This window comes from Mus pahari, chromosome 19 (genome assembly GCF_900095145.1).
Source record: "Mus pahari chromosome 19, PAHARI_EIJ_v1.1, whole genome shotgun sequence".
Taxonomy (NCBI): domain Eukaryota; kingdom Metazoa; phylum Chordata; class Mammalia; order Rodentia; family Muridae; genus Mus; species Mus pahari.
In genome coordinates this window covers 83492643-83504012 of record NC_034608.1, presented here as the reverse complement: position 1 = coordinate 83504012, position 11370 = coordinate 83492643, and the positions used below count along the sequence as shown (strand labels likewise).

Genomic DNA, 11370 nt, shown 5'->3' with positions numbered 1-11370 from the left:
CCACAGCTGGATCTCATAGAGACATTTCCCCAATTAAAGATCCTTTCTCTGTGATAACTCCAGCTGTGTCAGGGTGACACAAAACTAGCCAGCACAGTATCACTACTTATTCATATGGTACTTGACAGAGAAAAAAATCTGACTCTTCATTCACAAGACAAAAGTACTGTACATCACAATGGGGGCGGGGAGCTCATAGGGATAGGAAAAAAAAACATGAAAGCAACAACAACAAAAAAAACCCATAAGGTACAATTATTACTACTTAATTATGTGGCACTGGATAGAGACGAGGAAGATGTAAATCTTCACTCAAAAGGATGCCAACTGACTCTGACACATCACCAGCACAGCACCCTAAAGGGAGACTCCTCAAAGATCATGCTGGAACTGAGAAGCAGGGATCACCCAGGGGCAAAGAGCTAGAAAAGAGGCAAGAGAGGAGCCGAAGCAGCTGAAAGGCCTCAGGGCACTTCACAGCTCCCCATAAAGTCTGGAAAACACCCAAAGGTCCTCACAGAGCAGAGCGCAAGGCTTAGAGGGAAATCTGAGACAAAGAAACTAATAATGATTAAGCAAAGCAGGAGGGCGAGCGGCACAGTCCTGCAAAGGCACCAGTTCCCCAAGGAGCCCGACCACAGGCCTTTCTCCCAGGATCTCCTCAGGGCTAATGATGGGACCTGGGGGTGGAAGACGGGTCAGAAGCCTATCACTGAACACTCCTGCCTTTGTTGTTGTTTTAATGGATGTTCACTGAGGGGAAGAGTTTTGGGTGGTTCTCTCTTTTTTTTTTCCCCTTCTTTTTTGTGTTAGAAAGCTTTATTTTTCTTAATTCATAACATTTTAATTAAAATATAATTACATAATTTCCCCTTCCCACTCCTTTCCACATCTGACCCCCCGAATCATAAAGTTTAAAACATGAAAAAAAATATCCTGGTGAAAAAGTTATAAATTCTCAAAGAAGTTATTTGTCCAGCTAAGCAATGTGTTTAAGTATTAAAAAGAGTCAAAAAGTTTTTTTTTAAATAAAAAACTTTAAAGTTATAATAGTAATTTATTAGTAAAGAAAGACAAAACTTTTAATAAATTTTGTGTAGGCTGAGTCTACAGCATTTATAAGTCGACAGCTGCATGCAGTGAAATGAGGCTTTCAATTTCCCTGAACCCTGCCACACCCAGTCAACTTCCAGACCTGCAAGCTCCATCTATGGCAAGTGCCACAATCAGGGGGATCGTCTGTCACATACAATGTTCTTTTAGGAGTCCTCTATGTTTAGGAATGCTGAGATACACAAACACCAAGTGCCACCGTTGTCTACACTATTCAGTACAGTAACTATACTGGTCTGTACCTTAGGGGCAGTAAGGTATTCCACATAGAATTAGCCCATTGCATAGTGGGCTATACCATCTAGCTTGGTAGACCTATGATGTTCATACAGTAAATCGCTAACAGCACACGTGTGGGATGACTGTAGTGGCTGGTCAAAGCAGGATGTGGCTTCTGAACTATGGCACCTGTGTGATGTTTAGCAACCAGACTATTTCAGTCAAATAGGAAAAATCTCAGCTCTTAACTATTATATACTTTTTTTCCTAGAGGCTTTTAGAAAAACTACCAAACTAGCACATATCCAGAGAGTGACAATCAGTGGGGCTTCTAAGTGACTTTAGCAGGGTTAGAGAATGCTTGCACCTACCTTGATGCTGATTCTCCAACTGTGTGGACCGAGTGACATAGTTGATGTAAAATTCAGCTGCTTTGTTCAAGTATTTATATAAGAGATTGGCAGGCAAGCGGACATCATGGTTGTTGATTATCAGAGGGAGGACATCACAAACTGTTGGAAGGAGGAAGTGGACTCATCAGGCTGTTTACAGAGTTCAGACAGAAACTAATTCATTTTCCTGTTCACTGAACCTAGTGTCTAAACATACAGGGAACTCACTTGTGGCACAACTGTTTAAATCAGCTGTACAAACAGACATCAGTGGAGGGAGCAGGAAGGAATACGCATGCCCGTGGATCTGACACCATGGAGAGATCTGCCCCTGGCCCTGTGAGGAGGCTCAAGTGTCCATGACTAGGCCTCATATGTACACATATGCTATACGCATGCTATCAGAGATTTGGCACGTTAAATAACACTCAATTAAGAGTTGTTTAAGGGCTGGTGAGATGGCTCAGCGGGTAAGAGCACTGACTGCTCTTCCAGAGGTCCTGAGTTCAAATCCCAGCAACCACATGGTGGCTCACAACCACCCATAATGAAATCTGGTGCCCTCTTCTGGTTCATCTGAAGTCAGCTACAGTGTACTTATGTATAATAATAAATAAATCTTAAAAAAAAAAAAAAAAAAAAAAGAGTTGTTTAAAATGCTTTGCAGCTTGAGAAAATAAAGGCAGGATTAAATTTTATGACAAAGAGCTCATTTGCTCTGTACGTGACATAATCCCTAAAATGACAATTCCAGGTATTCCACTTACACCCCCCCCAAAAATAATAAAAATTCAATGTTTCTTACCAAATAGCTTTCTAAAGCAGTTAACAGGAGATTCTTGTTCTTCAATGGTTTCAGCTTCCAGCAGTGCCTCCCCGAGGCCAACCTGTTTGAGAATAAACTATCATTTAAATGTGCGCAGTGTAAGATGTCAGAGTCGTGGGAAGGAGCAGTAAGCTCTGACTTATCACACGGAGTGTTCAAAGAAACAAACAGTTCTACTTTAAGGACGAGAAACGTCAGAGTTCATCAGTGACACTGCAGGGAAGATGAAGTTCACCGACTACCTGTTCATTCTGGTCTCATTCTGCTTTGAACTAGCAAAGTTAAAGGGGCAACAAGATGTCCACAGAAACTCCAGCACAACAGAGGGAAGGCAGATAATGATAGCTGGAGAGATTTTTAAGAATCTAGAAACCAACTTTACACTGTCAAGACACACAAGACTAACAACGCTTACTCTCGGAGACCCCAGAAGACAACCACACAGTTTGTGAAATACTGGACAAAATGTCTTGGGTTTTCGGACCACCTTCCTCTCACAGGCGCCCTAGCACAGCAGAAAGTCTCTTATCAAAACACACCCAAATGTTCAATTCATTCTCTTTGCAATACTGTAGAGATCTCCGAGGTAAGAGCGAAACAGTGCAAAAGATCACGACATACAAAGTTAAAAGCCATTGCAATGATCAAAGAATGTATGGTCTGAGTTGTGTCCCCCAAACTCATATCTACTGAGGACCTGAGAATACATATATTCTGTATATATGTATGTATAATATGTGTGTGTATGTATGTGTGTGTATATATATATATATAGCCATGTGTGGCTTACAATAGGGGTATGGCCTAGGAAATGCATCATTAGGCAATTCCATCACAGAGTATAAATCACGAACCATACTGTCCCTGGACGGTATAGTTTCATAGGACCACTATCATGTACATAAACCATTATTGACCAAAATCGCATTACGGGCTACATGACTACATAGCTCACCTTCAGAAAAAAGCCTTCTATGTAGATAAAGTTAGTTAAAATGAGGTCATTTTGGAATAGCCAAAATGTAGTATCAGGCATCCTAATGAATGTCAAGGAAAGAGAGAGATACACAGAGGAAAGGACCAGGCAACAACAGAGCCAAGAACTGGAAGGAAATGGCTAATAACTGACACCGCTGGAAGAATACGTCCTGGAGGCTTCAGAATTGTGAAAATACCCCACTTCTGGTGTTCTGTAATGGCAGACATAGAAAGCTAGTCAAGAAAATATGGAAAAAGTTAACTAGGTCAGGCACCAGAAAAATGACATGGGCAAAGTCAACAACAGACTTTGAATCAAAGGAATGACTGGTTTGAGCCGGGACGACCCATGGGTTACAGGAAGTTACTAACATTTAGAACTCAGTTTCTCTGGGGTAAGTACTACCAACCCATCAGCATCTACCAACAGCACTCACTATGCATCCTAGATGTAGGGAAGTGCCAGGCTAGATGAGCCAACAGGGTTCGAAGTGCAGGAACGCTTGAAAATATAAACTATGACTCCTATTTATTTCAAATTCACTTATTTATGGGTCAGGGGTAGCAAATGCACCACCATGGCACTCAGGTAGAGGTCAAAAGACAACTTCTTGTTTCCTCCTTCCGCCATGAGGGGCCTAGGGGTGCGCCTCAGGTTGTCAGGCTTGGCAGCAAGCGTTTTTACCCACGACCCATCTGGCCAGTGCTCTGACCCTCACTTAAACACAAACACATTGTCAAACCCAATGGAAATAAGTGACTTTCTACTGTTCAGGTTGCCAGTGAATGCTACTACTGTTGACATTTGGGGGACTATTCCTTAGGCTGATATAACGGTGTGTCAGGAGCCATCTAGGAGAGGCAAAAGCTAGCAGATGACTTTTCTGCAGATGGTCCACCATTTTTGCATGGTCTGTGATGGGTTAATTCTGAATTGCAAGGGCTTCAGAAATCTCATCTCTGGATTCTTACTGCTGTTATACCTTTCCTGCTCATTATTAGTCTAATAACTCCTGGGCATTAGCCCGCCCTTCTGGGCAGATTTTCTGCAGATCATCAAAGGTGTACTCTCTTGTAGCAATGCTAAACAGGCAAATTGACGATTTCATAACTCTTAAGGATTCTATAGAATTCCTAAATTTATACTGGTAATTTTGAGTCCTCTATAGAAAAGGCTGCAATTAGGGCTCTGTAAACCTTCACCTATCATGGGCCTATTGCATTAGGACAGAAAGCAAGCTTGAACAAATGTATGATCAGGGAAAACATTCCTTCTAGGTTGGCTGTGAAACCATTATCTTATACCTGAGGTCGTAAACTGGGAATGGATGATTTATTGTAGGTGCAAGGACAGAAGATAAAATATTGACTAGCTTTTTCTATATAAACTTCAATACGAATCAGAAACAAGGCAGATGATTTGCCACTTGACAAAACTGTGCTAACTTAAGACCTAAGAATTATTGTTTTAGACTCCTAATGAACCTGTGGGAGCTAGTGACAGATAATCAATGTTTAATTAGATAACCAGTCTTAATGGAAACCCATGTAAACCGCTCTGTTGTAACTTCTTTTCAATTTATGATGTGAATGTATATTTGAACTTTTGAGAAAAGATGCTTAGCATACCTATGTGATCATGTATCCTAAAAACGTATAAGAACTAGGAACAATGACAGTAAGAAAGCAGAGCAGAGAGAGCAGGCAGGCTTCTTACCATGAGACAGGTTTCTTTTTTCTTTCTTTCTTTTTTTTTAAAGCAAACTGGATGTGAGCTTTATTATTGAACATGATTTGGTAGGGTACAGGAGAACACTGTGGAAGCCTTCAGGAATGCAGGGCTTTCTCTCCACTTGTTCTGGGAACCACAACGGCCATCAGGAATGAGTTACTTCTCAGCAACCATGCCTTCAAATTCCTCTGCATTAAACTTGGTGAAGCCCCACTTCTGAGATGTGGATCTTTTGCTGGCTGGAAAACTTGAACTTGGCTCTGCAGAGAGCCTCATGTTCCTTATTCTGCAGCTTGGTGTGGATGGACACGATGACCTGGCCATGTGAAGCCTGGCCACTGTTCCCTGGGGCTTCCCATAGGCAGCACGCATACCCGGAGCCTGTCAGCCCCAGCACAGGACAACATCTTGTTGAGACAGATGACATGGAAAGGGTGGAGCCTCAGTTAGATACGAAAGCCATCCTTGCCACAACTCTTTACCATGTATGTGTTGGCACAAATCCTGGCAGCCTCCAGTGCTTCGAAAGAGAGCTGTTCATATTTATCTGACACCATGTGGCCACAAAGTGGGAATGCATCAACTTTTGCTTTCTTCCATCCCAAGTCCAAGATGTGGATCTTAGCATTTGGGACACCACAGTAGAAATGAGACTTTGGGTATGGTCTGTTCTTACAATACCAGTAACACCTGACTGGCAGGGTGGTGTGCCAGAGGAGAAAAAAAGTTTTTTTTCTTAACAGAAGTTTTTTTTTGTTTTTGTTTTTGTTTGTTTGTTTGTTTGTTTTTTACTGACAAGGTTACAGGGATTTTTCATACTCTATAAAAAGGTAGAAGTTTTTCTTTCTCTGAGCAATAAAGGTTGGAGCTTATATTTCATCCAGAATGAGCGAGTTCTCTCCATGCTGGTGCTAACTCAATGAAGCCTGCTTGTGGGGACTTTTGCTCCATCCACTGTGTGTGTGTGTGTGTGTGTGTGTGTGTGTGTGTGTGTGTGTGTGTATGTAAGTATGCATGAATATTTGTGGAGTGGATGAGACGGGTGGCCAAGCAAGACAAAATACGTGAACATGTCTGTGTATGTGTATAAATATGTATGTTTCTGTGCATATTGCCTATGTAAAAGTTTTCCCTCCTGCAAGCATGACTTTCCTGGCTCATTGCTCCAAGCCTCCCTCTCACCTGGTCAGCGAGAGGGGAGGCTTCTGGGGAGGAGAAAGGAGCCTTAGCAATAAATGCTCCATCCAATTCCCTGCTGCTACACAGCAATGTTAATGACCAGAGAATTATAAAGTAACTTCATAAAGTAAGAGTTAAGTTTTCCAGCACTTATTCGAGCATAGAGAATTATAAAGTGAGCTTGTCAAGTCCAAGCTAAGTTTTCCAGAGCTTACTCAAGCACAGAGAATTATAAAGTAAATAATCAGAGAGAGAAAGACTTAAGTTTCTTCAGCAGAGCACAGAACACTAAGAAAGAGTTAAATTTCCTACAAGGCTGGAGGTCATCAGTTTTTTGGTCTTCGTTCAATGCTATGTCCCATTTCAGCCCTTAAAGCCAGGCAGGCCTGTGGCAACTGTGCCTTCTCAAAATGTGTAATGAGCTGGGGAAATGACTGCTAAGCAACTGTTGTCTTTTCTTAAAGAACAGGAAAGACTAAGCCTACCCCGTGCTGCACCACCGTCTCAGGGAAACGCCTCAGCAGGAGCAGCAGCATCTCTGACCGTTCCAGCGTGTTGAAGCACTGCTCTGTCACCTTCAGCAACATTTCACACTGGACTCGACCAGGAAGGGTTTCAAATAAACCTGTCAACAACATTTCACCTCTTAAGTGTGTTCTTTTTTTTTTTTTTCCCACAAAGAAAATAGGCATTTTTACATTCATACGTACTCAGAATTCAACTGTAATGTAGCATACTTCTGAAATCCAGAGTGTTTGGCACAAGCTGTTTTTTGAATAATCATGAAACATTTGGAAGCCTGATGATACGGGGGCAGGATTCATCACCACTAACTATACTAACTACCCTTAGCATGAACTTGCTTAAGTTGAAATGGCCGACACCATCTGCTTGCTAATTATCTAGAACTGGGAGTCTCTGAGGAGCTACAGCGATCAACACGGAAGTCTGACGCTCTGCTCCTCTCTTGTGGAGATCTATCTGGCTGAGCTGTGATGGTTTGTTTACGTTCGGAATAGGGAGGGGCACTATTAGGAGGTGTAGGCTTGTTGGAGTAGGTGTGTCATTGTGGGTGTTGGCTTTAATACCCTAGTTCTAGCCAGGAAGCCAGTATTCTGCTAGCAGCCTTCACCTGAAGAACTCTCAGCTCCTCCTGGACCACGCCTGCCTGGATGCTGCCATGCTCCCACCTTAATGATAATGGACTGAACCTCTGAACCTGTAAGCCAGCCCCAATTAAATGTTGTCCTTATGAGAGTTGCCTTGGTCATGGTGTCTGTTCACAGCGGTAAAACCCTAACTAAGACATTATCTATAGATGTTTTCATAATCAGAAATATGTAAAATATGTTCAAAATGCACTCAATCTTCTGATCTCATTGACAGACGACTATCACACAGGCACAAAGTGTTCTAGGTAAATGATAAAAGAACCAACTAATATCACTGTGGACTTTTTTTTTTTTTTGCGTAGAGTAAAAAGTAATGTGGGTCTCACTATGACAGGTGTGACTGAGACGTCTGTGACAGACGCACTATTCCGGAAGTGGCCATTTATAAACATTAGACCGGAACTGTACTCACTCCTTAAGAACTGGGTCTGTTTGTCTTGTGAGTCGTTCCTCAACGCCGATGTTAGGATGCTGATTTCTCTCCACACCACCGGCTGGTCTGGGAAATTCACAAACCTGTTTTTAAAATGAATGCATTAAAGTAAGATGTGAAATTCAAACAAGGAAGAATAATAGCATTTACAGAAACCCATTTTTCTTTAGATGAATGATTATATATGTCTGAACAAGGCTTAGAAATACACAAAAATAAACTAGTTTGAAAAAGTTGAGAATACTCATAAAAGTCTTTAGACGCTGTTGTGAATGAGGGGCTGGAGATGCAGCTGTTAGACTGACTGCTCATCATGCACAAAGCCCAGGGTTCCATCCCTGTACTTCACCTGCAGGCGTGGCTGTGAATGCCTGTAGTCAGTGTTTGTGACATAAAGGCATGAGATCAGAGGCTCAAGGTCATCCTCAGATACTTTTTGGAAGGGGGGGGTTCTTTCTTGCTCTCTTTTATTCTTTCTTTTTTGAGACAGGGTTTCTCTGTGTAGCCCTGGCTGTCCTGGAACTCACTCTGTGGACCAGGCTGGCCTTGAACTCAGAAATCTGCCTGCCTCTGCCTCCCAAGCGCTGGGATTAAAGGATTGTGCCACCACTGCCTGGCCTCAGATACTTTAATAAATCTGAACCCACAGCAATCTAGGAGACAAAAGACATGGTCTCAGAAAGAAAGAGAAAACAAAAGCAAGCCAAGAGCCGTCATTCATTCACTGATTTACACTGTGATCAGTCAGCTCCAGTTCCTGTTGCCTTGCCTGCCACACCAGGAGGGACTGTATCCTTAAACCCTGAGTCAGGACACACCCCTCCTTTCTGAGTTGCTTTCTATAAATCACAGCAACAGAAAAAGTAATACTGTATTAAAAACAACAACAACAAGAACAACAACAACAACAAAATCCACAAAGGCAAACTACAGGCCAGAAATAACCAAAGAGAACAGTCGCAGAGAGACTCAGCAGTGTTGGTAGTATGAGGGGCACCAACTTAAGAAGCGTATAGTAGCCGGGCAGTGGTGGCGCACGCCTTTAATCCCAGTACTCAGGAGGCAGAGGCAGATGGATTTCTGAGTTCAAGGCCAGCCTGGTCTACAAAGTGAGATCCAGGACAGCCAGGGCTACACAGAGAGACCCTGTCTCGAAGGAAATTAAAAAAAAAAAAGAATAAGAAAGAAACAAAATAGTAAGGAATCATTTTCCCCATGATATAGGCCTGGTGTGTTGGTAATAGCCTGTGTCCCAGCTAAGGCAAGAGGAACATGTGGGTCTGAGTTCTAAACCACCCTGCCCAATAAAGCGAGATTCCTCTGTCTCATGAGAAAGAAAAGGAAAAAAGGGGGTGGTGGAGGAGGAGGAGGAGGAGATGAACATATACAGGTTGGCAAAAATGTGGAAAACTGCCAATTCATATATGTAAATATATAATTTGTGGCAATAGATACTTAGGCTATCCTTTTTAAAGAATAATTTGATAGATGATGAATTGTACACATCCCTTAGCTACAAAACATCAAAATATGGGTGCAGACTTACTGGCATTTCAAACATAAGTAAATTGGAACTTAACCATGCATCCAGAAAGTGATACATGGCCAAGAAGAACATCAGCCGTCTCTATAAACTAGACAAAGAGGGTCCACAACAGGGGGTTATGAAAGTACACTTCAGCGTTCAGGGCAGAATGGCCTCACTTATGTCAGCTCCCCAGTGAATGTATGTCCGAATATATATGTATGGAAACACACAAAACTTAGCTCTGGCTTAGAAGGAATTTCGCATTTCATTCTAACAATTACCGTCCGTTTGTAATGAACCTATGATAAATCACTGGCTACAAATTTGGGGATTAAAATACAAGAAGAAAAAGTCGTCTCTGCAGAACGCCTGTTGGCAATTAAGGCCTGAATTCTGGTTACCAGGGAAGTGGATGATCTTGCAGAGCCCCAACTACTACTAAGAGGGCCCCTTCGGATATCAACAATAGCTCCCAGAACGATCCCAGTTAACTTACATGTCATACAGCAACCTCCCCGCCGTGGCAGTCCTCTCTGCATTCCGTTCGATGGTGTACATCTCATACTGAAACAAGGCAGACAGGGTCAACGGCTTCCTCGGTGGTAGCTGGTCCAGCTCCAGCCCACCGGCAGCACTGCTCAGAGGTGGGCCTTTACCCAGAACACCCCCAACGGGAAATGAGAGCCTGGTGGTCCAGAATTCAGGACAGGGCCTCTCTGTTCACCCCATCTGCAGGGCTTCTAGGATCAAGTGGAGCAGAAACGTCCCCAAAGAAGCAGCAACTGAACAGATGGCTGCTACCATGATCAATGAATGAGTGCCCTGGGCCCTAGCGGCAAAGATGCACTGTACAGGATCAACCAGACCCGGATCTACTGTAGGGTTTCCGCCTTTGCAGGCACTGGGGAGAAGGTTGGTCAACTGTCCCGTGGAGCAGGGTAGGAGCGACGTGGGGAGGGGGACAGCGGCCGCGCAAAGCCCCCAGGGCCACTGGGCTCGGCCAAGCGCTCTCTTCCGCGCGGGAGGATGCGCCGGGTCTGACTCACCTGGATGTTGAAGTCGGCCGGGTAGAGGCTGCGGGCCGTGATCAGCCACGCCTTGGCTGCCCACAGGTCCTGGGGCACTAGTTCCCGGGCTCGCTGCACCAGAAACTCACAGTCGCCCTGGGCCGACATGGTCCCAGCTTTTAGCCTTTCCAGTAGGTGACTCTAGGGCGCCGCCAATCCCAGGCGGCCACTGCGCATGCCCACAGACCAGCCAACCACAGGTCGCAGAGATTCTGTAGCGTCCTCTGGAAACCACGGAGTCCTGGATTTTCATTTCTCGGATTGGCATCCCTCGATGGGATGTAAGCGCCAGAGTCCGCAACCCTGTGCTCCAGGTTCTTGCGTTCTTCTTAAAGCCGGGTTCTGAAGGTGCCGGACACGCTCACACAAGGAGCGGCGGTCCTTCAGTGTAAATAAACCTGGTGCCCAGGATTGCGGTGTAGCCACGGAGTGTCGCGGAGGGCTGGGCCGGTACTGCGCAGACAGGACCCCCACCCTCGCAAGCGGAAAGACCCTACATCCCCTGTGGATTTTGAGCTTTGCCACCGTCTTTGCCCCCGCCCCAGGCACTATTTCGCCTGAATCTTATTATTTTTCTCCTATACGGAAAAATTCGCATTTAGAAGATGCTCAGCTGGATGTCCGAACCACCTGCCCTGCAAAAGTTTAAAAAAAAAAAAAAACTTTGATCATTTGAACAATGGAAAATAGCTGCAGTATAAATCGGTACCGAAATCCTGGCTTTGGTTTTG

At 43.9% G+C, this 11370-nt stretch overlaps 1 protein-coding gene and 1 pseudogene across 6 annotated transcripts in view; both read right to left on the bottom strand.

The window, feature by feature from the left end:
- Ints10 (integrator complex subunit 10) overlaps window positions 1–10837 on the bottom strand; it is a 34537-nt gene extending 23700 nt beyond the window's left edge. For 5 of the 6 annotated variants that reach the window (XM_029531881.1, XM_029531883.1, XM_029531884.1 and 2 more), the window contains exons 1-6: window positions 10619–10790; window positions 10069–10136; window positions 8024–8127; window positions 6925–7064; window positions 2530–2611; window positions 1704–1844 (exon numbers count right to left, since the gene is read on the bottom strand). In XM_029531881.1, coding sequence (XP_029387741.1) covers window positions 1704–1844; window positions 2530–2611; window positions 6925–7064; window positions 8024–8127; window positions 10069–10136; window positions 10619–10747 — 664 coding nt within the window. In that variant the 5' untranslated portion in view covers window positions 10748–10790. Of the gene's footprint in view, window positions 1–1703; window positions 1845–2529; window positions 2612–6924; window positions 7065–8023; window positions 8128–10068; window positions 10137–10618 lie in introns of all 6 variants that reach the window. The other variant, XM_021219307.1, reaches the window with a different exon arrangement.
- Window positions 5375–6504, bottom strand: LOC110336846 (annotated as a pseudogene).
- Window positions 10838–11370: the final 533 nt, after the last annotated feature.